The sequence below is a fragment of the Chiloscyllium punctatum genome, chromosome 8, assembly GCF_047496795.1.
Source record: "Chiloscyllium punctatum isolate Juve2018m chromosome 8, sChiPun1.3, whole genome shotgun sequence".
Taxonomy (NCBI): Eukaryota; Metazoa; Chordata; class Chondrichthyes; order Orectolobiformes; family Hemiscylliidae; genus Chiloscyllium; species Chiloscyllium punctatum.
In genome coordinates this window covers 22986796-23012146 of record NC_092746.1, presented here as the reverse complement: position 1 = coordinate 23012146, position 25351 = coordinate 22986796, and the positions used below count along the sequence as shown (strand labels likewise).

The 25351-nt window shown below is 42.0% G+C and overlaps 1 protein-coding gene across 11 annotated transcripts in view; it reads left to right on the top strand.

The window, feature by feature from the left end:
- The window catches only part of LOC140480404 (leucine-rich repeat-containing protein 3B-like), a 65881-nt gene extending 41673 nt beyond the window's left edge, over positions 1-24208 (top strand). For 8 of the 11 annotated variants that reach the window (XM_072575227.1, XM_072575225.1, XM_072575223.1 and 5 more), the window contains 2 exons: positions 13203-13300; positions 23230-24208. In XM_072575227.1, coding sequence (XP_072431328.1) covers positions 23396-24175 — 780 coding nt within the window. In that variant the 5' untranslated portion in view covers positions 13203-13300; positions 23230-23395 and the 3' untranslated portion in view covers positions 24176-24208. Of the gene's footprint in view, positions 1-2714; positions 2894-13202; positions 13301-23229 lie in introns of all 11 variants that reach the window. The other 3 variants (XM_072575229.1, XM_072575230.1, XM_072575231.1) reach the window with 1 other exon arrangement.
- The last annotated feature ends 1143 nt before the right edge of the window (positions 24209-25351 follow it).

Here is a 25351-nt window from a genome sequence, read left to right as displayed (position 1 = left end):
AGGTCATGCAAAATGAGTCTGATATAAAACGAGGTAACAAGTTACAATGGGAAAAAGGTCCCTTCAAATCCTTCAGGATGAAGGAGTTCCTCATAGGGATAAACAAATCATTACAAAAACTTAAAGTTATTGCATGTTAAGTAGGCAGCAGGAAAATAAAAGCAGCAAACCCAATGCCAGAATTTGGAAACTGGAATGAAATTTCTATAACCACTGCTTCTGCTGAGTATTAATTATTCTATTAAACTACATTCACCTGTAATGCTCTGTGTTACGATGTATTTTACAAGATGCATTGCAAAATATATACAAGACCTTTTGAAGTTTATAAAAGCTTCAATACGTTCCCTTATTCATAAGGCCAACAGTGACATTTGAGGATCAAACTAATTTAAAATCTCATTCTCGCACCACCTTCAGTTTTAGCAGAGACTAACATTATAAGTAAAATCATTTTTTCAATCCACAAAGGTGATTCTTCTACTTCCAAAATCTTTTAGTCAACACCAATGGATGTCACAATGATCCCACCTATAGAGGCCTGGGCACAGAATCTAGTCTTAACAGAATGATGCAGCCTGGAGGGATGAGGGTTAAGAGCAGTGTGTTCTGCCATCAGAATGGTGTCAAATATCCTATATTGCTATTTTAAAACAGAGGAGGGAGTTTCCCTGGTGTCTCAAAAAGCATTCATCCCTCAAATGACATCACTAAAAACAGAATATCCGGTCACACATTGCATTCCTGTTTGTGGAATCTGAATGTCTGCAAATCAGCGCCTCTGTTTTTGTGCGACAATGACTTTCTTTAAAGAAATTAAAGACACTGGCTGTGAAGCAGTTTAGGACACCCTCACATTGTGGAAGATGTTAAAAATGTCCTTGATGCTAAAGAAGTTGATATAGATGACTTTAAAAAAAGCATTTTAAAAAAACAGCAGCATTGAAACTGAAATATAAAGCAGAACAGCATCTGCAGACCATTTCATGAAGAGGCAAGTTTCAAGGAGCAACTCAAACATGAGGGATACAGCTTCCTGAAGTCATCTGTTTTCTTGCTTAAAACACATTTTTGGAATGTTTTGCCAGTGAGGCTAATGTTTGTTGCCTTGAGAAGGTGGCGGTAAAGCTAAACTAATTGAACCATCGTGGTACACCCACGTCACTTTTTTTTTTGCAGTGGCTTGACACAACTGGATGGCTTGCTGGGCCATTTCAGATAGTGGTTAAAAAGTGAGCCACATTAATGTGTTAGGCCAGACTTGATAACAATGATAAATTTCCTCCCAAGAGACTTTAGTGAACCAAATGGGCTTTTACAACAACCTGGTAGTTTCATCGGGGCTCAATATACATGGGGACAGAGAGCAAATTCATCCTGAAGGCCTTCAAAATACACAGGAACATTCAATCATGGGAATGACCAACGTGAGACAAGTCAAATAATAGAAGTGGCAGAATCTGTGAGGAGCATTTCCTCCAATCAGAGGCTGGTTCTCTGTTGCATTTGTCACTGATACGCTTAGAGGAGAGCACCTTCTTGTATTTGGAGCAGTGAGCAGCTGAGAAGCAGTTCTGAGTGGTTTGTAGTGAGCAGAATGCCAGGGGTTCCGTTCGCCAGGGCTTGGGATGTGTCTTTTTTAACCTAGGGCAGTGCCAGGACATTTGCTGTGGCCATTGGGAGAGGATGGATATCACCTGGGGTGGAGGCAGGCTCCTGAAGGAGTGGACAAAGAGCAGGCTGCAGGAAGGCCGGAGAGGAGGAGGCTGTAAAGCAGTTAAGGGGCGAAGGAAACTCATTGGGGAATTAGAGATGAAGGTGGCTGCAGGAAGGATTATGGGAGATGGAGGCTGCATTGAGAGAGAAGTCTTAAACCTAATGGCAAAGAAAAATTCTGATAACTGAAAACCAGGAAAATTTGAAATCATGGAGTGATTGAATTCTTTAAGAACGAATATGAAGTCTGTAAGGCTGCATATATGGCAAAATGTATATGCTAATGAGCACGGTCAAGTTTTGAATTTAAATCAGCGATTGAGATCTCAAATGCTGTTTAAAGTAAGGTATTAACTACATGGTTAAAATATTCTAACTTAGTATGTATGCAATTAGCTGAGACCTTCCCATTCGGTGTGAGATGTGTTGAAGGTGATTTTAGTGTGTAGAAGTGTTGGTCAAATATTCTAAAAACAAACTGTGGTGTTTAGGCTATTACTGTCTTTTTTTGTGTGTGTTCTGGCTTTGTTTCATGGAAGATTTGATAATTGGGATATTTATGAATTCTTCAATTCTGTTTCTGTGGATGTGCAAAGACCCACTATCTCAACGCAAATACAGAAAGTGCTGTTACTTGTGAGCACCACCTAGTAGAAGAGTTACTGAGAACGAAAAAGTACCCCTTGAAAACCACGAAATAGCCCTGAAAGATTGGAAAGTAGCCTTTGAGAAAATCTCAACAAGTGCTTGAAAATAAATAGGTTTTGACCCCTGTGTTACCGCAAGTATTGCACTCCTGTTCTACTAGAGACATGATAAATGTTAATTAGAAGATTTTGGCTGAAGAGCTTCAGCAGTCTTATTATGGGATAGAATTGAACACATTATTATTATTATTAAAGTGTATAGGCAAATTATTGTGTTCTCGGTACATCAATGAAAGTAAGGAGTACAAACAAGTTCAAGGTTGAATTGTGCCTAATCCCTGTGTGTTGCAGAAAGACATCATGGACATTTTAGAAAGAGCCATCATTCTGATCTTGGCCTGAAGAAAGCAGTGAGCTTTAGTGTTTACTGGATAGCACTAACTTGGACAAATGGACCTTTCCTAAATCGGCCTTATGCATTCATTGCAAATCTACAGAATTTAGACAATATTGTGAGATCTTACTTTAAGGTAAAGATGTAGCTCAGCCCGTGGTCTTTGTCAACAATTATTTATTAACACAATATAATGAGACAAGTTACACAATTCATGAGGCCATCCTGGTGCTCCTCCTCTAGTTTTCTAATGTCTCTTTTCATATGGTTATAATCTGTTTGTGCAGATTTTCAGGAATTAATGTACATCTCCCCAGGTCTTCATCCCATATACTTATAACATATATCCTTCTACATCGCCACACAACGCCTCTATTACAGGGACAGTCTCTGCGGTGGTGTCAGCCGGCTTCCTGATCTGATATGAAATTCTCTTAGAGGTTACTGAGCATCTGTATTTTCTGAATTCATTCTGAGTCTGAGAGCCATGAGCCAAATGATCAGACGATAGCCCTTGTCGCTGTGTGGCCAATTCTTTGGTCTCTTGTGGTGTCTCAACTGTTAATGGTACAGCAGACTGAAGCAGAATGTGGCATCTTGACTACTGCAAGCAAGACCAGGTAATGACCCTACATGATATGTTAAATGCTGAAAGTGCTCACTCTGTCAGCTCTCTGGCAAAACAAATGCAATGTGCCTTTGCAATCCAAGTGCAATGATCTCCCCAATACAAAACTAAAGACCGTGAACTACAAGGTGCAGCCTGCTTTGGCCTGCTAACCGCTCATTGCGAAGGAGTTCAAGGCTGAAGTCACATTCACAGCCACTGGCAGTGCTGATCCCAACCCGCTATGAGGCTGCAGGTCTACCTTTAGAGTATGGTCGATTTTGGTGAGCATTTCTTTCATGAAATAAAAATGTTGCATGTACTGAAGTTGGAGCACTCAGTGAATGTGGCCTAAGACCTCTTCTCTCCTTTGACCTTTATCTTTTTGACCAACTCGTCCTCCTTTTGTGTAACTCTCATTCTGTCATAGAAATGACAACACCAGGTCTGAGAGTAAGCCCTGAACCCTTGAGGTCAGAACTAAGGCCGTCAGCAGTATTCATTTAAGGAAAATATCAGTGAAGAGAAAGGATATGCTGGAGTGGTCAAGGACAAAACCACTTTGGTTAGAGTTAAACAATTAATGTGCCAACACAGTGCTGAATATATTCTATAAGGACACCAACAAGTTGGAAATGTATAGAGGGACAAATTTGCAAATAAATTAGAAGAAACATTATTCAGTGGTTATAAATATAGACTGGAATGATAATATTGTAAAGGGCAGAGAAGGGAAGAGTTTCTTAACTATGTTCAGAAGAATTTTCTAGATTCCAGTCCAACAGGATTGGAGGGTTTTTTTTAATCAGGTTGTGGTGAATGAAGTAGGTAAAATAGATCAAGCCTCCAAGAGGGAATATTTCAGAGACCGTGATCATGCTATCATGTTTATATTAAGTATGGAAAAGGACAAGCAGTCTAGAGTACAAGTAATTAATTGGGAGAGTCAATTTGCAGGTAAAACTGTTATGGGAGCATAAGCCTCACTTCCATGAGGTTGAAAGGTGTGAATAACAAATCCGGATCTCCATAGATGATGAAAGAGACAGAATAAGAAGAGGCTGAAAAATGGCATGACAGATATAGGTTAATAATACAAGTGTTCAGAGGGAGATCCAAAGAATAAGAGAAGCAAAAAGAGAGTATAAAAAGAGACTGGAAACTAATATAAAGAATCCTTATACAAGCATGTTACTGTTGAAAGGTGGTAAAGGGAAAAGTGAAGCCAATTGGAGATCAAAAATGGATTTCTATCGGGAGGCAGAGAGCATGGCTGGGCTGGCAAATGAATATTTGAATTGATCTTACCAAAGAGGATGATGCTGCCAAATTCATAAGGAATGCTGGGCTGCTGTCTTGACCTTGAGGTTAATATTATCCAGCCCACTCTCTGGAAAGTATCTGATACACAAGTCCAACTATTCCTCAGGTTGTCACAAAAGTCGATGACAATCAGACTACTCAAAGACCCCAGTTTACCCGTCTGATGAAATTATATGAACATAAAACGTTGGCTGGGTTCATGTTAGTTACTGGTTGTAGGAACCAGCTTACAGAAATTGTTGGGGATAAATAACTGGCCTTTTGCAGGCTTCAGCAGAATGATAGCAACATAGAACCTACTCTTTCAGGAAGCTTCCTCCCTTTATTGAAAATACCCAAGTGTTCACCTGCTCAAGAGCTAATTGGAGACTTGTCATCAAGTTGGTAACTCCTGCCATCCACAATTAGTTACTGTTGCACAAGCCAGTCAACAATCTGTTGGTGGATGAACCTTCCAATGACCACGTGCTCTGGTGCCTTATTTCTCTTCCTGCATTGCTTGCAAAGCAGCAGTGTAAACACAACTCACAATCAGTAAGCTGCTTTTAGAAGTGTGACAATCCCTTCCACAGTTCTTGGTTTTAAGTGGATCATTTTTCTGTTTTAGTCTACAATCAAGAATGAAGAAAGGAGATGCACTTTTTACAATATGCATAAGTTGCTGGTGTCAGGGCAGGTTGAAAATGTACTTGAGACATGAAGTTATGGTATTTATTAAGACACTGGTTGAACATTTCAACTGGAGAACTGTTTTGAACTCTGGACACCAGAGTTTAGGAGGAATGTAAACCGGTTAGAGATGATACAGAAACAACTGTATCAAGGATCAGGGACTTATTCCAGTAGATTGGAGAAGCAATGGCAGTTATTCTCGGAGAGAGTAAATTTGATGGACACATCCAAAATTCCAAAGTTTCTGGACAGAGGTAAGGAAGGAAAAACTGTTTTCACTAACAGAAGCATCAAGAAGCAGTCAACACGGATTTAAAGCGATTGGCAGAAGAAGCAAAAGAGACATAAGGAGAATTTTTTTTAATGCAGCAAGTAGTTCAGATCTGGGATGAGACTGCAGTGGAAGCAGGTTCAGTCTGGGATTGGATTTTAAAGGGAAATTTGATAATTATCCACAGAGAGAATTTGCAGGGAAGGGGCAGGGAAGTGAGGCTAGCTGAGTGCTCTGGCAGAAACACAGTGGGCAGAGTACTCTCCAGTTATGCTGAAACCATGTTATGATTCTCTGTGCAACACCACTCCCTGTAGACTTTGCCAGTTTTAAGTAGCAGTACAAGCCACCAAAAACTCCTACAAACGAAGGAACAGTCAGGAGGTATCATTCAACAACTAAACTGAGTAGTTGGTGATCCCTTTAAACAGCGCAGGTAGGGTTATTTCCTGCAGATAAATGCTTGTTCAGCTGTGAGAGGTTGAGAGGGCAGCAATAGCCAGATTATTAAAATAGAAATGGCTCTGCGAGTGCCCAAAGGTTAGATGCTGATTAACATCACTGTGCGATGACTGTCCCTACACATGCCGTTGACTTAGCAAAAATCTCATCCAGTGCAGTCCACCCCATGTGTGGTACAGATGTTATTCTGAATTTGAAACAAAACCTGCAATACCAAGTTCATGAGTGTCATTTGGCTAAAATTTGTGGACTCCATATTTTGACTAGAACATCAGTCTTTTTGAATATTCTTTGTATATGTACTACCTGGAAAGCAATTCAAAACTCCTGCTAACAATCTGTGAAATGACAAATATGTGTCCACAGAATGTGAAGTCTCATTGAAGCAAAAACTGCCAATGTAATTAAACACTGCATGGCAACCAAAGGAACCAAAAACAGTTAGACCACATTTGGAGTACTGTGTGCAGTTCTGGTCGCCTCACTTTAGGAAAGATGTGGAAGCTTTGGGGAGGGTGCAGAGAAGATTTACCAGGATGTTGCCTGGAATGGAGAATAGGTCGTACGAGGATAGGTTGAGAGTTCTCGGCCTTTTCTCGTTGGAACGGCGAAGGATGAGGGGTGACTTGATAGAGGTTTATCAGAGGAATAGATAGAGTAGACAGTCAGAAACTTTTTCGCCGGGTACAACAGAGTATTACAAGGGGACATAAATTTAAGGTGAAGGGTGGAAGGTATAGGGGAGATGTCAGGGGTGGGTTCTTTACCCAGAGAGTGGTGGGGGCATGGAATGCGCTGCCTGTGGGAGTGGTAGAGTCAGAATCATTGGCGACCTTTAAGCGGCATTTGGATAGGTACATGGATGGGTGCTTAATCTAGGATAGAAGTTCGGCACAACATCGTGGACCGAAGGGCCTGTTCTGTGCTGTATTGTTCTATGTTCTATGTTCTATATGTTCTAATTAGATTAACACTCTACTTTCACAGGTTAACCCCTTCTCATTTATCCATTGCTTTTCATTCCTGCTTTTGGGAATGAAGCCTTGGGAGCTGTTAGCTCTGCTAATGTTTCATGTTCTCATCTTCATTTATTGTTTCCTTGAGATTCCAGCCCTCTCTCGTATCCTCACTTTAACACGTGTGGCTCCTGTTCAATTTTATCAGAATATATGCTATTTAATTAAAAAAAGCTAATAAATGTGAGTTGTTCTAGGGTAGTTAGATGGTCTGGAACTGGATGAGAGAGGCTCTGTGGGATATGATAGGTAGGCAGAAATCTTGCTAGGCCTTGTAGAGAGAAGCCCCCCCCCCATAAAAACCGTCAACTGCCACTTAGCTGAAAAATATAAGGATCAGGCCTATGTTCCATCATAATAATTGTTCCTTACAGTCATTACAATAAGTAATACCAATAACACCATCATGATCACAGTTGTAGTTTTTGTTTATGGGAAGCAATCATACTTTTTATGCCAGTGCAGCTGGGACTTAGCAATACCCTGGAACTTTGTGATCTCTGACTTAAAGGACTTCTTAATCACTTCTAGACTGAGGAATCATTTATAATGCTTTTGTTTCAGCTTCATTCCTTGACAGCTTATTTCAGATGATTTCACTTGAATGCTGCAGAGCACTTCAAGGTAAATAAATGTTTGCAGTTATTATGGTGCGTGCACTGTGTGATTTCATTTCATGGGAATTCACTTCAATAGATCACCGTAAGATCACTTCAATAGAATGAACACTTTGGAATGCAGATCATATGCGAATGAGTACAGACAAATGTTTGAGTACAGAATAGTGCCAAATGCCTCTAGTGGGGACAATAGCTCGCGCCAGGTTTCTCCAGTTTTACAGAAGTCATTGTTTTAAGATTTGCAGTGCTGACCCGCTGGTCTGTTAAAAGTTCCGAAGGGAGCTTGATGAGCAGTTGATTGAAGATCAGTGGATTCTTTGTTGGTTTGAAAATTTCTGACTGTCCCAGGGATGTCAGCATCGTGAGTTCTCCAAGATTTCACACAGTCCAGGCAGAACTTGACTATATTTCAGAAGTTCTTCATAAAACTGAAAGAAGAATTGATACAGATTGGGATTTGGGATGAGAGCTGAAAATGTGTTGCTGGAAAAGTGCAGCAGGTCAGGCAGCATGCAAGGAGCAGGAGAATCGACGTTTCAGGCATGAGCCCTTCTTCAGGAAGGCTCATGCCCGAAACGTCGATTCTCCTGCTCTTTGGAGTTTCCAATTAGGAGAATGATGTAACGTTTTCCTATTTGAGACCTGTTCAAATCGTATTTCGTTGATGATGTTGCTTGAGGTAGATTGCAAAATGTAATAATACAATGCTTCCCTGTGATCCAACCAGCCACTTTCAACCGTTGGATGAAGGTGGTGTACAATATCTGTATCAGAAAGGGATTATTTTAAACAAAGAACAATAATTAAAACACTTATTGACTCCTTTTGTCCTGGTTTTGGGACACAGTAGGAGTAATTTCTGACATGCAACTCTGCTGATGTATCAGAGAAGTAGTGAGATAGCAACATGATGGGATAAGGTGGATTTCACCCCTCAAATGTTACTCATGGATATATCAACACTATTTTTTGGCTAAAGGTTTTGTTGCAGCAACTCAGCACACATAAGTATATTTGGTATTTGATTTGCTGCATTAGTTAATAAAAATTAAAATTGCTTCCTTTGAAATAACATATACCCTATGTTTTAAAAAAAAAGTAGAACTTTTTCTATGCAACCAAGCAACATGTCAAGAAAAGGCCTAATTACAAAATATCGGAGCAATCCGACTGTTAAGGATCATTATGAGAGAGAGTATTGGAAGTACCAATTTTGTGTAGGTTGTATATATTTCAGTGCATATGTACGATGAGAATGGAGTTTATCTACTGTTATATTGATGTATTTGTGTCTGTGTGGGTACAGGTGTCTGTGTGTTTGTATGTATGCATGTATGTCTGACTGTGTACAGTATATGTGTGTTTCTGTGTATATCTCTGTGTCTCTATTTGTTTCTCTGTGTTTATGTCAGTTCCGAGGATTGCATAAATATGTAATTATTAACAGGAAGATTATCAATCATCCAAAAGTGGAAGGTCTAACTGTACAGCCATACCTTGAAAGATTCAATATGCCATGATTAGAGGAGAAGGTGGCAGAAGAAGCAGCGCAGAAAAACAATGTGCGCTAAGACACAGTTAAAGTAGTTACACACACACACACACCACCTTTATTGAAGGGGCACCGCTAAAATCTGTTGGATGGGCATTTAGAAGAGGCACATCGTTCCCTCATTCAGTGTGTAATATTGATTTATCAACAACAATGTCATTCTGGTGTCCACGTGCTCTCCATGAATCTGCATTAAGCATCAGGTAGCCCCCCCCCCCCCCCCCCCCCCACCAAACACACACACACGCACTCACGCACGCACCCAGCAGTATACAAAAGGCTCACATTACTCCTGCAAGGACACACTGCACTCAGGCACAGGGACCTAGCTCAAAGTTTGGACCAGTTTGGATCCCACAGATCCTTAGCTTAAAAATGTGTTGCTGGAAAAGTGCAGCAGGCCAGACAGCATCAAAGGAGCAGGAGAATCGACGTTTCGGGCATAAGCCCTTCTTCAGGAATGAGGGGGTGTGCCAAGCAGGCTAAGATAAAAGGTAGGGAGGAGGGACTTGGCGGAGAGGCGTTGGGAATACGATAGGTGGAAGGTGGTTAAGGTGAGGGTGATAGGCCGGAGAGGGGGTGGGGGCGGAGAGGTCGGGAAGAAGATTGCAGGTCAAGAAGGCGGTGCTGAGTCTGAGGGTTGGGACTGAGAAAAGGTGAGGGGAGGGGAAATGAGAAAGCTGGAGAAATCTGCATTCATCCCTTGTGGTTGGAGGGTTCCTCGCCGAGGAACCAACGTATTCCCAACGCCCCTCCACCAAGTCCCTCCTCCCTACCTTTTATCTTAGCCTGCTTGGCACACCCTCCTCATTCCTGAAGAAGGGCTTATGCCCGAAACGTCGATTCTCCTGTTCCTTTGCTGCCTGACCTGCTGCGCTTTTCCAGCAACACATTTTTAAGCTCTGATCTCCAGCATCTGCACTCCTCACTTTCTCCCCAGATCCTTCCTTGTTCTCTGAGGTCACACTCAGTTGATGCCTATTTAATTGCTCACGGCATCTGTGCCTGCTTCAGCTTTTCCCCCTCAACAGAGCTTAAAGGCTCACAGTAGTTATGTCTTGCCTTGCTGTTACATGCAGACACAAAGGCAAGCACGCAGCTTGTCACAGTTGTCACCAGTCATCAGTCAAAGGGTTACATGTTGCAGCTTAGCAGCATGATTGATAACATCAATCTCACAGCTACACATTGTACCAGCAGCATATGTGACAAAGACACTGCACGTGCTTCAACCAAATGGCCATATTTCAAAGCCTGGGCCTGTTCTCTGCTAGTGCTCCCGGTGCCAGTGGCCTGGGGCAGCTGCATGTAGTTCCGACTCTGATTTAGCTAAAATACCCACCGAGGTATCAGGATATGAGCAGGTGGAGGGTGCAGGACACAGCCTTGTCAGTGCTTCCTCTGAATAATCTGTGCTGTCCTCCGATGTGGCGAAGGGTTTATCTTGTGGGGCCACCCTGTTAACTGTAGTGACACTACTAATGCAAGAGACAAAAGAGCGAATGCGTCATGAACAAGAAGTAGTTGTTCTACTATGTTAAATATAGCCACAGTAGGATACTCAGAAAGAAACACAGTAATGGACATTGCTTCTCACTTGGTCGCTGAGTATGGATGTTCCTGTGTCTTCACAGGACCAGTTCCAGACCTCGTAAGTGAGGGTCGAGATCTCCTCATCACTGAGGGTGAGGAGCTGAATGTCAGGTACTCCACCATCAGTCCTGGTCTGTCTGGCCCTATTATGGTGAAAGTGAGGACTGCAGATGCTGGAAATCAGAGTCAAGATTAAAGTGGTGCTAGAAAAGCACAGCAGGTCAGGCAGCATCTGAGGAACTGAAAAATCGATGTTTCGGGCAAAAGTCCTTCATCAGGAAGCCCTTCCTGATGGGCTTTTGCCCGAAACATCGATTTTTCCTGCTCCTTGGATGCTGTCTGACCTGCTGTGTTTTCCAGCACCACTTTAATCTTGGCCCTATTCTGGGTCAATTTCTCCTGCTGTAAGAGAAGGAGAGGGATTGAAGGGAATGAAAGTGGGTGGCACGGTTCTGAGAGCTGGTGCAAGTCAGGAAAAAGTGGGGAGGTCCCCCGAATGAATGAATAGGCAACACAGAAGGCGTGCAAGGTTGGTAAATTTTAGGAATTGGGGTGGATGGCAGACTAAGAGTGATAAAGCGTGAGCCTTAGTGGGAGGTGGCTGGAAAGGCCGAGAAACAGTAAATTCTTTTGGCAAAGCAGAGAAAGTCATTGACCTTATTCCAGACGGTTGATACTCCATTGACTCAGGTGACAACTTTGGACCAGGCTGGCAGGATCTGAAGTCATGGTCTTTTATGCCAGTCCTGGGAATAGAGGCCATCCCTCCTCTGCACCATCCATTCCATTCACCAGGACCTCCACCTCCCTGTCCACAATGCGGGGCACCACTCTCCTTTTATCAGCAATATCCAGGACTAATGTTATGAACCTTGCAGGGCAGCACCACAATGACTTGTTTCAGTCCACAAAGGCCTGTTAACTATGGCCTTGTGAAGAGAAATCCTCCATGAAATTCGATAAAAATGAAATGATAATATTTAGCCCTACATCTTGATTTTCCAAGACGATAGCATTTCTTGTTCCTGTACCGATCCTATTCTTTTAAACAAGAAAACTATTCCATCTCCTTTTCCTTCCTTCATTTCCTTTTCAAAATGTCAAATACCTTGCATCTCCAACTCCCAACTCTGCTTCACTTTGCAAATATATTTCTGTAATGGCTTTCATATCATAATCATATATTTCCATTTGTCATTGATTTCAATATGGAATCTTTCATTCTTTAAATCTGTATTATTTCTTTTCTGACGCTATTTGCTAATATTCTGTAGTTACCATTCCCCATAATCCTTCTCTGTATGATTGCTGTATTCCCATTCCCCTAACATTGGCCCTTCTTCCTACTGTTTAGATTAAGACTCTCTCTAAACCTTAGTCCTCCAATTCTTCCAGACCTTAGTTGCAACTCGATGCAAATGAATGCCATCAAGGTTGATGCCAGAAGGCAAATGAGAGTAGTGATGAGGCAGAAAAGAAGCAGAAGATGAGTCTCAAGGGGATGTGTTTCCTTGCCATTGAAAGAAAAACAAACAGGAAAGAGAAAGGAAACAAAGTGGTAGAAAGTACTATTTGAAATTGTCAATTCAGTGTTGCATCTGAAATGCTATTAACTCCCTAACTGAAACTGAAAGGTGTTCCTCAAACTTGCATCTGGATGCACTGGAACATTCCAAGAGGCCAAGGACAAAGCGATTAGCATGGGGGAGAATTTGACTTCTCTGTTCACCATTTTTTTCCAGGATTTATCTTCATTTATCTTCTTTTCTTCACCTTTTATATTTCCTCTCAGAACATGTCACCTCAAAACGTTCAGCTGATGCCCATCTATCCCATCTGCTTCCTGTCTTTATTCTCCCGAAGCTACATAAAGAAATCCATGTTCTGTACTGACGTGTAGTTACCAAATTATAATAGTGATCCTAACCTGAAGGGAATACTAGCCTTAAAATCCTTCCAGTTCGTAAAAAGATTCAGTAATCACTACTGCCCATTTTGTGTCCTTCAGCTATAATCCTATTCTCCCTTTAATATGTACCTCAATTTAATCAGTAAACCCTTGTATGCCACTTTATAAATGCTTTTTGAAAGAAATCCAACATCCACTGCACTTTATTTATTGTCTCATTCCTTCAAAGAATTCTTAATAAGTTCGAGAGGCATGATCTTCCTTTTACAAGTCCATGTTATTATCCTTAATAAAACCTGTCTTTCTAAGGGAATATTCAATTTAATCTGTACTAAGACATCTAAAAACTGACTTACCACTAATTTTAGACTGACTGACTGATTTGTAGTTACATAGCTTATATCTTTCCTTTTTGAACAGGTGTTGCAATGCTTCTGAAAAGAAGCAGAATTTCGAATGAAAAGTCATCAGAGCCTAATGGTACACAGCCTTGGAAGGTGAATGAATTCATGTAGGAGGTTAGTAAAATTCTGGCTGTATTTTTCCTAATACTGTTTAAATATACAAATTGTTTCATGGAACTACAGAATAATAGACTTATCTGACCGTTTTGGAAGCGAAGGATGTTATTTGACCTGTTGTGCTGACTTGACTCTCTGTAAGATCTACTCCGTTCCATTCCCATGGTTTTTCCCTGTAGTGAAAACAAAAATCCTGGAGATGACAGTGAGTCAGGCAGCATCCATGGAGAGAGAGCAAGGTAACATTTTGAGGCTAGCTGACTCTTCATCAGAGGCGATGTGACGTGTGGAGGGGTCAGCATCTACACAATAGTTAGGTGGTTGGGGAGAAAGGGTGTTGATAGTTCAGATTAAGTGATTGGAATATCAGAACAATGTTGTGTCTAACTGCCAGACTGGAGAGAACAGACAGTCTCACTGGGGTGGTGGAGGGCAGAGACAGATGGTGTCTCCTGTTGACCATGGATGTCCAATCCCTCTATACCTACATTCCCCACCAGGATGGTCTGAGGTTTTTTTAAATTCATTTGTGGGACTTGGGCATTGCTGGCTGACCAGCATTGATAAACCATCCCTATTTGGCCTTAAGAAGATGGTGGTGAACTGCCTTCTTGAATTGCTGCAGTTCACTTGCATGTGGGTTAACCCACAATGTCGGTAGGGACGGAATTCCAGGATTTTGACCCAAGAGCTCTGTCTGAGAGCTCTCGGCTTCTTTCTTGACCAGAGACTTGAATGATCCCCATCCACCACTACTTTTCTCTGCTTGGCTGAACTTCTTCTCTCACTGAGCAATTTGTCCTTTAATTTATTTCACTTCTGCCAAGTCAAGGGAGTGGCTTTGGGCACCCGTATGGATCCCAGTTATACTTGTCTCTTTGTGGAACAATCCTTGTTCCAATCCTGCGCTGGCCCTCTCCCACAACTCTTCCTTCAGTACATCAATGACTGTTTCGATGCCACTTCACAACCCTGCCTGGACCTTAGACCATAAGACCATAAGACATAGGAGTGGAAGTAAGGCCATTCGGCCCATCGAGTCCACTCCGCCATTCAATCATGGCTGATGCGCATTTCAGCTCCACTTGCCAGCGTTCTCCCCGTAGCCCTTAATTCCTCTAGACAACAAGAACCTATCAATCTCGGCCTTGAAGACATTTAGCGTCCCGGCTTCCACTGCACTCCGTGGCAATGAATTCCACAGGCCCACCACTCTCTGGCTGAAGAAATGTCTCCGCATTTCCGTTCTGAAATGACCCCCTCTAATTCTAAGGCTGTGTCCACGGGTCCTAGTCTCCTCGCCTAACAGAAACAATTTTCTAGCATCCACCTTTTCAAAGCCATGTATTATTTTGTACGTCTCTATTAGATCTCCCCTTAATCTTCTAAACTCCAACGAATACAATCCCAGTATCCTCAGCCGTTCCTCATATGCTAGACCTGTCATTCCAGGGATCATCCGTGTGAATCTCCGCTGGACACGTTCCAGTGCCAGTATGTCCTTCCTGAGGTGTGGGGACCAAAACTGGACACAGTACTCCAAATGGGGCCTAACCAGAGCTTTATAAAGTCTTAGTAGTACATCTCTGCTTTTATATTCCAACCCTCTTGAGATAAGAGACAACATTGCATTCGCTTTCTTAATCACAGACTCAACCTGCATGTTTACCTTTAGAGAATCCTCGACTAGCACTCCCAGATCCCTTTGTGCTTTGGCTTTATTAAGTTTCTCACCATTTAGAAAGTAGTCCATTCCTATATTCTTTTTGCCAAAGTGCAAGACCTCGCACTTGCTCACGTTAAATTCCATCAGCCATTTCCTGGACCACTCTCCCAACCTGTCTAGATCCTTCTGTAGCCTCCCCACTTCCTCAGTACTACCTGCCTGTCTACCTAACTTTGTATCATCGGCAAACTTCGCTAGAATGCCCCCGGTTCCCTCATCCAAATCATTAATATATAATGCGAACAGCTGTGGCCCCAGCACCGAACCCTGCGGGACACCGCTCGTCACCGGCTGCCATTCTGAAAAAGAACCTTTTATCCCAACTCTCTGCCTTCTGTTAGATAGCCAATCCTCAATCCATCCCAGCAGCTCACCTCGAACACCATGGGCCCTCACCTTGCTCAGCAGTCTCCCGTGTGGCACCTTATCAAAGGCCTTTTGAAAGTCCAGATAGACCACATCCACTGGGTTCCCCTGGTCTAACCTACTTGTTACCTCTTCAAAAAATTCCAACAGGTTTGTCAGGCATGACCTCCCTTTACTAAATCCATGTTGACTTGTTCTAATCAGACTCTGCTCTTCCAAGAATTTAGAAACCTCATCCTTAATGATGGATTCTAGAATTTTACCAACAACCGAGGTTAAGCTGATTGGCCTATAATTTTCCATCTTTTGCCTTGATCCTTTCTTGAACAAGGGGGTTACTACAGCCATCTTCCAATCATCCGGGACCTTTCCTGACTCCAGTGACTCTTGAAAGATCTCAACCAATGCCTCTGCTATTTCCTCAGCAACCTCTCTCAGAACTCTAGGGTGTATCCCATCGGGGCCAGGAGATTTATCAATTTTAAGACTTTTTAACTTTTCTAGCACTATCTCTTTCGTAATGGCAACCATACTCAACTCAGCCCCGTGACACCCTTTAATTTTTGGGATATTACTCATGTCTTCCACTGTGAAAACTGACGCAAAGTACTTGTTAAGTTCTCCTGCTATTTCCTTATCTCCCATCACTAGGCTCACTGCATCAGTTTGAAGTGGCCCAATGTCTACTTTTGCCTGTCGTTTGTTTCTTATGTACTGAAAGAAACTTTTACTATTATTTCTAATATTACTGGCTAGCCTACCTTCATATTTGATCCTCTCATTTCTTATTACACTCTTTGTTATCCTCTGTTTGCTTTTGTATCCTTCCCAATCTTCTGATTTCCCACTGTTCTTAGCCACTTTATAGGATCTCTCTTTTTCTTTAATACATTTCCCGACTTCCTTTGTCAGCCAAGGTTGTCTAATCCCTCCCTGGTTAATCTTTCTTTTCTTGGGAATGAACCTCTGTACAGTGTCCTCAATTATACCTACAAACTCCTGCCATTTTTGCTCTAGTGTCTTCCCGGTTAGCCTCTGCTTCCAGTCTATTTTAGTCAGTTCCCCTCTCATGCCCTCATAATTACCTTTATTCAACTGTAACACCATTACATCAGATTTCGCCTTCTCCCTTTCAAACTCCAGACTGAACTCTACCATATTATGGTCGCTACTTCCTAAGGGTTCCCTTACTTTAAGATCTTTTATAGAGTCTGGTTCATTGCAAAGCACTAGGTCCAGAATAGCCTGCTCTCTTGTGGGCTCCATGACAACCTGTTCCAAAAAGCCATCCTGTAAGAATTCCATGAATTCCCTTTCTTTAGATCCACTAGCAACATTATTTACCCAGTCCACCTGCATATTGAAGTCACCCATGATCAATGTAACCTTGCCTTTCTGACATGCCTTCTCTATTTCCCGGTACATGTTGCGTCCCTGGTCCTGACCACTGTTAGGAGGTCTGTACACAACTCCAATTATGGTTTTTTTGCCTTTGTGGTTCCTCAATTCCACCCACACAGACTCCACATCATCCGACGCTATGTCATTCAATACCTTGAAAAATGTGTTCATTTTGCCTTCCATTTCCACTCCTCTATAACTTGCATATCATCCATTTCTGACATGCCCCTTCCTTTCCTTGACTTCTCCATCTCCATTTCGGGGTATAAACTGTCCACTGACTCCCATATCTACTTTCATACAGCTCATCACACCCCATGTCCTGCAGGGACTCCATCCCGTTCTCCCAGTTCCTTCACCTACATCATATCTGTTTGGGTGATGCCACCTTCTAAAACAGTGCTACTGACATGCCTTGCTTCCCACTGTGATTGATAGGGCCCTCAACTGCTTCCAACCTCTCACCCGTGCTTCAGCCCTTGTCTCTTCCCATCACTCTCAACAGTGTGATCAGGTTCCCATTGTCCTCATTTTCATCCCATCAGCCTCTGCATTCGAAGGATCATTCTCCTCCATTTCAGACAACTCAAGCAGAATGCTACCACCAAACACATCTTTCCCTTCACACTCTTTGTCTGCATTTTGCAGGGACCGTTCCCTTCAGGACATCCTAGTCCATTCCTCGACCACCAATGCCAACTCCCTCCCGGTGGCACCTTCCATGTAACTGCAGAAGGTATAACACCTGCCCCTTCACCACCTCCCTGCTCACCATCTAAGGGCCGAAACAGTCTTTCCAGGTGAAGCAGAACTTCATCTGTAACTCCTCTAATCTTGTGTATTGTATTTGCTGCACCCAATGTGGTCTTTTCTACATTGGAGAAATCAAACGCAGACTGGGGGATCACTTTGCCGAACACCTCCAGTCTATGAGCAAGCAGGACCCCCGACCTTCCTGTAGCTGCTCATTTTAACACAGCATCCTGTTCACATGCCCACATGTCTGTCCTCGGCATGCTGAAGTGTTCTAGCGATTCACAGTGCAAACTGGAGGGGCAACATGTCATCTTGAGACTAGGCACTTTACAATGTTCTGGACTTAATATTGACTTTAATGCCTTCAGATTGCGAACCCACACTCATTCCTTCCCTTTCTTTTAGCTTTACTGTATTTGGTACATACTCTGTCACAATGTTCTCTCTCCTCTGCCCCATCTCCAGTGTTCTCTCCAGTTTGGCAATTAGACACACCATTGTTCTGCCATTCTCACATTATGATCACTTAACCTGAACTATCAACACCCTTTCTTCACTGGTACACCCCTACCTCTAGCCCCCAGCCCCCACTGTTGCATTAATGCTGTCCCCTCCACACTTCATGTCTGCTCTGATAAAGAGTTATCTAGACTCTAAATGTTAGCTTGCTGTCTCTCCATGGATGCTGCCTGACCCGTTGTGATCTCCAGCACTTTTGTTTTCAGTACAGATTCCAGCACCTGCAGTAATTTTGCTCCTTTCCCCTGTAGTTTTGTGAACCGTTTTCTCTTTTGACAAACATTAAATTCCCTTTTTAAAGCCATGACCGTATCTGCCTCTACTGAGCTCTCAGTTAGCAAGTCCCACGGATATTAAATGAAAACCAATTGCTGGAGAAACTCAGCAGGTCTGGCAGCATCTGTAGAAGAAAGCAGCATTAATGTTTAGAGTCCAGTGACTCCTCATCAGAACTGTTAGTAAATAGGAAAAATTGGTACTTTTGCTGAAACCGAAGTGGCAGGGGGTGAGGGTGAAGAGAGGTGAGTAAAAGGATGGAGATAGAACCCAGAAAGAGTCCTGAAAAGGTCAGGTAAACAGTAGATTGTGGATAGCAGGCCAGTGCAAAAGAATTTGGAGGAGAATCGATGTTTCGGGCATGAGCCCTTCTTCAGGATTGAGGCCTTCTTTCATTCCTGAAGAAGGGCTCATGCCCGAAGCGTCGATTCTTCTGCTCCTTGGATGCTGCCTGACCAGCGCTTTTCCAGCAACACATTTTCAGCTCTGATCTCCAGCATCTGCAGTCCTCACTTTCTCCCAGCGCAAAAGAATGCTGACTAAGTGATAATAAGAGCTAAGAGTGAGAAAAATGGATGACTGTGCTTAATGCAACCCATGTCATAACAGGCCTGAATATGGGGGTGGATAAAGACATGGAAGGACGGGATCAGGATCAAAAGATATTGAACTTGATGTTGAGTCCTAGAGGCTGCTGGGTCCCCAAGTGGAAATTAGATGTTGTTCTTCCACCTTGTGCTGAGGCTCATGAATACTGGAGCTGGCCTGAGACAGTAATGTTAGAGTGGGAACAGGGTGGTATGTTGAAGTGACAGGCAACATACTGGGTCATACTTGCTCTGGGTCATTTTTGCGGGCAGAGTATAGGTGTCCTGCAAAGTGGTCATCCAGTCTGCGTTTTGTCTCCCCGTTGTAGAGGAGACCACATTGTGAGCAGCAATAACAGGAGAATAGATTGACTGAATTACAGGTAGATCACTGCTTCACCTGGAAGGCATGACTGGGGACTCTGTAGTGAAGAGGGAGGAAGTAAACAGCCAAGTGCTCCACCTTCTGCAATCTCATGGAAAGGTGCTGTGAGGATGCAAGGAGATGTTGGGAATGGAGGAGGTGTAGGCCTGAGTGACCTGGAGGGAATGCTCCCTGCAGAATGTTGACAAATGAGGGAGGGAATATGTGTTTGTTGGTGGCATCCCATTGAAGGTGATGGAAATAGCAGCTAATGATCCTTTGGATATGGGGAGGTGATGGGGTGGGAAGTGAGGACCAGAGGGACCATATCATTGATATGGGAGGGAAGAGAGGGTAGAAGTGCGGGAGATAGGTCAGACACAGCTAAGGGCCCTGTGGTGGGGAATCCTCAGTTGAGGAAAAAGGTGGACATTTCTGAGTCCCCCCAGTGGAAGGTGGCATCGTCAGAACAATTATAACAGACACAGAGAAAATGGGAGAATGGGATAGAGTCCTTTCAGGAAGCATGGTGTGAGGATGTACAATCCAGGTAATTGTGTGACTTGGTTGTTCAAAGTTCAAACATTTACCTGTACTTAACTTAATTGACTGTATTCACTGTTCACAATGTAGTCTGTTTTACGTTGAAGGGTTGACAAAACTCTGACCTGGTGACTGCTTTGCAGAACATCTATACTCTTGTCTGTGAAAATGACTCTGAATTTCCAGTTGCCTGCCACTTCAAAACATCACTGTGTTCCCAGGCCAACATTTCTGTCTCTAACAGCTCCTCTGGATGGGAAATAAGTGTATTTGTTAAATAATCATTAACAATTTGGAAGTGGAAGTGAACATAATTTCTTTACACTGAGGGTTATTGCAGCACGTAGTGTGTTGCCTTCTGTTTTCTAAGAAAAAGTGAATTTTTTTTTAAGTATGGGAAATTTGTAAGTTTGACAGAATAGCAGAATTATTATTGTATTGACTGCTATTTACTGGATTATTATTGTCCAGAAAGTTCTATTTTACTCCTGATTGTGGCATGACATTCTTTGCCAAAATGAGTGTTGAGACAGAGACAAAGAGAATTTGAAACAGGAGAAGATGTGGGACTTTGGAGAAAGAACAAGGAAGTTGATAATGGCTTTGCATTAACCTAGCAAAGAGTCAGTGTGGACAGAATGGTGACTTTGGACACATTGTAAAATCCTCCCTTTTCTTTAGAAACTACATTGCTTTTACTTTATTTTAATGATTGAACTCAAACCGTTATTTGTCCCTTTTTATTTTCAGGTAATCCTTTTTACGTTTATCTCCCTCTGTCTTCCTCTGTTTCCTTTCCATTACTCATAAATCTAAAGAAAGTTAGATAATCGTTCCTTAGCTTTAAGCGCATATATCTCAACGTTCCATGTTGTCTTATATCAACTTTATGTTTAAAAGCTGTTGTAAAAGATCTGATAAATACTGCCATTCATTCTTCATAATCCATCTACTTCCTTTCTTATTCTATTCCTCCTGAAGATTTTGTAGCCAGAAATGTTCAGCTCTCAACTCATCTTGGCCTTAGCTGCATCCGTGTTAACTCTGCTATCATATGAAATGTGCTTCTCAATCACCAGCTTTGTCCAGAATACTTGGTATTTTTACCCATGTAGTTAACATAAGTCTGTCTTTGCTTGATAACCTAATACCTCTTTGATATTTCACATATATGACATGGGTTTTAAATGCAGTGTACAGGCTGGAAGGGAGTAGTAGTGACTAATATATGGTCTTTCTGTATTTCTCATTTCCCTGGCTTTCCCTTTCCCCACTACCTTCTCATTTCTCCATAAAGATAAACCTAACTTTCCAGAGTAGATCATCCTTCAGAAGTGACTGGTCACTACACAGTTAATTTTGGATTACTGGTTTTGTTTCACTCAGGCTAGGTTAGTCCCAAGTCCATTTGCTCCATAGTATTTATCAAAAGAGAGATCTTTACCAGAAGTTCGGGGGACTGAAAATCCTTTCTCCTAATGTAAAGTGCATTGTGTCACACGTTTAACACCGCTAAGTCTCTCAACATGCTTCACTGCCTCCCCTTGATCTTTTAAATCTTACCCTGGTAGTGATTTCCTGCAATCAGAGGTGTCACTGAAGGGTAAGGTTTGAGGAAGCTTTTAAAGTTGGTAGTACTGGAGTGCAGGTTCATAGCTCCTTGAATGTGGCTCGCAGGTAGATAGGATAGTGAAGAAGACGTTTGGTATGCTTTCCTTTATTGGTCAGAGTATTGAGTACAGGGGTTGGGAGGTCATGTTGTGGCTGTACAGGATATTGGTTAGGCCACTGTTGGAATATTGGTTGCAATTCTGGTCTCCTTCCTATCAGAAAGATGTTGTGAAAATTGAAAGGGTTCAGAAAAGATTTACAAGGATGTTGCCATGATTGGAGGATTTGAGCTATAGAGAGAGGTTGAACAGGCTGGGGCTGTTTTCCCTGGAGCGTCGGAGGCTGAGGGGTGACCTTATGGAGGTTTACAAAATTGAGGGACATGGGTCGGGTAAATAGGCAAAGTCATTTCCCTGGAGTCGGGGAGTCCAGAACTAGAGGGCACAGGTTTAGGGTGAGAGGGGAAAGATATAAAAGAGCCTAAGGGGCAACGTTTTCACACAGAAGGTGGTACGTGTATGGAATGAGCTGCCAGAGGAAATGGTGGAGGCTGGTACAATTGCAACATTTAAGAGGCATTTGGATGTGTATATGAATAGGAAGGGTTTGGAGGGATATGGGCCGGGTGCTGGCAGGTGGGACTAGATTGGGTTGGGATATCTGGTCAGCATGGACGGGTTAGACTGAAGGGTTTCCATGCTGTACGTCTCTATGACTCTGAGTTTAGAAAGAAAATCCCAGAGAGAACCGAGCATTGCTGCCTGCAGGATGTGCCATGAATGTAAAGAGGGAGGGTGAGATGGGCAGTGACACACACCAGAGGAGCTGACTGTGCAGCTGGGAGAGGGAACTCCAAAAGCTTGTGGGGATAAATAAAGCTGGGCCATGGAAATATTTGTAAGTTTGAATGTTGAAAGCAGTGTGCTATAAGTGGGGGTTCAACTCTACCATACGTAGCAAACTGGAGCATTGCTCATTCTGGAAATAGTTTTAGAACCCTTTGTCATTATTGGCTAGTGAAATTTACAGTAAAGAATCCATTTGAAATTCATCTTCGTTCTTTGAAATTTATTTTTCACCATTGTTCTGGGGCTTAATTACATCTTTTTATTGTATCTGTTTTCCAGTAGTCTTTTCTTAAAGTGGGTCAGTATTAAAGATAAATGGGATTGAAATCCAATTTTCCTAATCCTAATTCTAATCCTCTTCCTGATCCTAATCCTTCCTTCCTCCTTACAAAAATGCAAGACTAGAAAAAAAATTGAAATATACCTTGTACTTACGATAAAAACCTTGTAAACATAAAATCAATGAAGATTCAAATCAACAAGAGAAAGATTAAAATGTAGTATTTGGGAAAAATAAGAGATGACACTTTAAAATGGATAACAAAACCAATAAAATTTCTGATGTAGCAAAAGTTTATGAAAATTAAGTAGTCACGCTTTTAATATACAGCTATGTAGTCTTTCAAATTTACATCTCAATGAAAAATAATATCTTAAAATTTCAATCATAAAATAATTTGGCAGAATGCACTTAATACAAGAGAAGCAATTATGTTTTCTAGGCATCACACTATTATGTGGTTTTCCCAATGACAACACATCTCAGCAGGCGATTGGAACAATCACACCATAAGAGTCAAAGAGCACGGAAACAGATCAGTTGTGATTATATTTATTCAAAGTTACAGTCCTATGTATGCATGAGTTTGCTCCTTTTAAATTTCTCAAGTCATTTGTACATAAAATGTGTATATTTATTTCTCTTTCAGGTATATTACTTTTGAACATCATTAGCAACGTATAAATGTAGACAACATGCACAACTTCACTACGTTGTTTAAGTTGCTTACTGAAGAGGAAAAGAGTTATTGCCAAACGCTGTATGTACGTTGTTGGATGAAGCACGAGGCCGTGTGATTATGCAGACATCCCAGCATGAAGCTGATGGACCTATTCCTTGCTCGCCCATCCTCCATGCATTTTCTGCTGCAGAGTTTAGTGTTCCTGGTTCTGTGCTTTCACTCAGCCAGCATGTGTCCCAAAGGCTGTATGTGTTCTCATGTCAGTAGCTTAAATGTAAGCTGCAGCAATGCGAATCTCAAAGAGATTCCCAAAGACCTTCCTCCAGAAACTGCTTTGCTTTACTTAGACTCAAATCAAATAAGGTCTGTTCCCAATGAGATCTTTAAAGACTTGCACCAACTTAAAGTGCTTAATTTGTCCAAAAATGTGATCGAGTCCATAGAAGAACAAGCATTCAAAGGTGTGGCTGATACCTTGCAAACTCTTGATCTTTCAAACAACAAGATTAAAAGTGTACATAAAGACACATTCAGCAAACTCAAAGGCAGGGCCCAGTTTTCTGACAACCCATGGCACTGTGACTGCACCCTCCAACAGGCGCTGCATGGTATGCCCTCGAACCATGAAATAGCCACCAATATCATCTGTGAGACTGCAGCTTTGAAGGAACATACTGGGAAGTCTTTGATCAGTGCTGCAAATGAAGCTGACCTCTGTAATCTGTCCAAAAAAACAACTGATGTGGCTATGCTGGTCACGATGTTTGGCTGGTTCACCATGGTGATTTCATATGTGGTATATTACGTACGTCAGAACCAGGAAGATGCAAGAAGGCATCTTGAATATTTAAAATCGCTTCCTAGCAAGCAAAGGAAGCCAGAGGAATCTGATGATATTAGTACTGTGCTGTAATTTGTTCTATTGAAGAAAAGGTTTTGAAATTGAGTTTCTTGTGTGTTTATTTCACTGGATTTACTTTGCAGCATTTAACTGCAATGAAACTGAAGGTAGTGAAATTCAACTGCTACAAGATGGACAGAAATCCATGTTGTATGTGAAAAATGTATGAAAACGTCTTTTAGCATTTCTACAATGATATTAGTAGGAGATATTGCTAAGAGGAATATCAGGAGTCTGGTATAAAACAATTGAGGATGTTTGCAGCTTCAAAATGCTTTACAGCATTCCTGTGCCTAGTAAAGGAATGATGCACAAATGATAATGAAGAGCTGTCATTATCATTGATAGTCATTTAAAATGTATGAACAGTTCATAATGGAATAAAGTGAAAGTTTTTTTTACAGACTTTGGTTAATCATCGTCCCATATGTTTTGAGATTGTGCTGCAGACCTGAAAATAAACAATTAATTTCAAAACTGTTCAAGTAAAAAGGCCCTCTTGTGGCATAGTGGTAGTGCCCTTTATCCTGGACCAGGAGGTTTGGGTTCAAGTCCCACCTGCTGCAGGAATGTGTAATAATATCTCTGGACAGATTAATTAAGAAAATAATTTAAATATAAAAAAGTGTTCAAGCAATTCTCTAATGTAACTGGTAAATTGCCCTCCACCTGAGTACTCACAGGAGTATGTCCAAAGCACAGCACGTATTCTGCAGAAGGACATGGAGATCATATTATGTTAGATCCACACAGGCAGTAGGACAAAAACAAAATCTGAATATGACAGAACAAGCTGATGTACTTTGCGGAAGTCATCCTCTACTTGTTGAAGGTATGTCTGATTGTCGGTATCTTCTGACCGTTTTGTTAATTAGGATAGGGTCAGAACTCAATGTGGCAGCTGATCAGACCGTGGGCTGGAGATTGGTGCCCCCAGTAGCTCAGTCAACCAATATGGCCAGATGAGGATCATGTGGAATGGGAATAAAGATCGAAGGAAAAGAAAGATCAATGAGAAGGCGAAGTTGAGGAAAACTATTCATTGGAAATATTTCTTTCTTCACATACTGAATAACTATAACAAATTGAAAACTGTTGGGGTCAGGTACTGCAGCTGAGAAAGGTGCTAGATCCCAATTCCTCACTTTTATGCAGACAGCGATTGAGTATGGGCCTGATTGCAGTTCT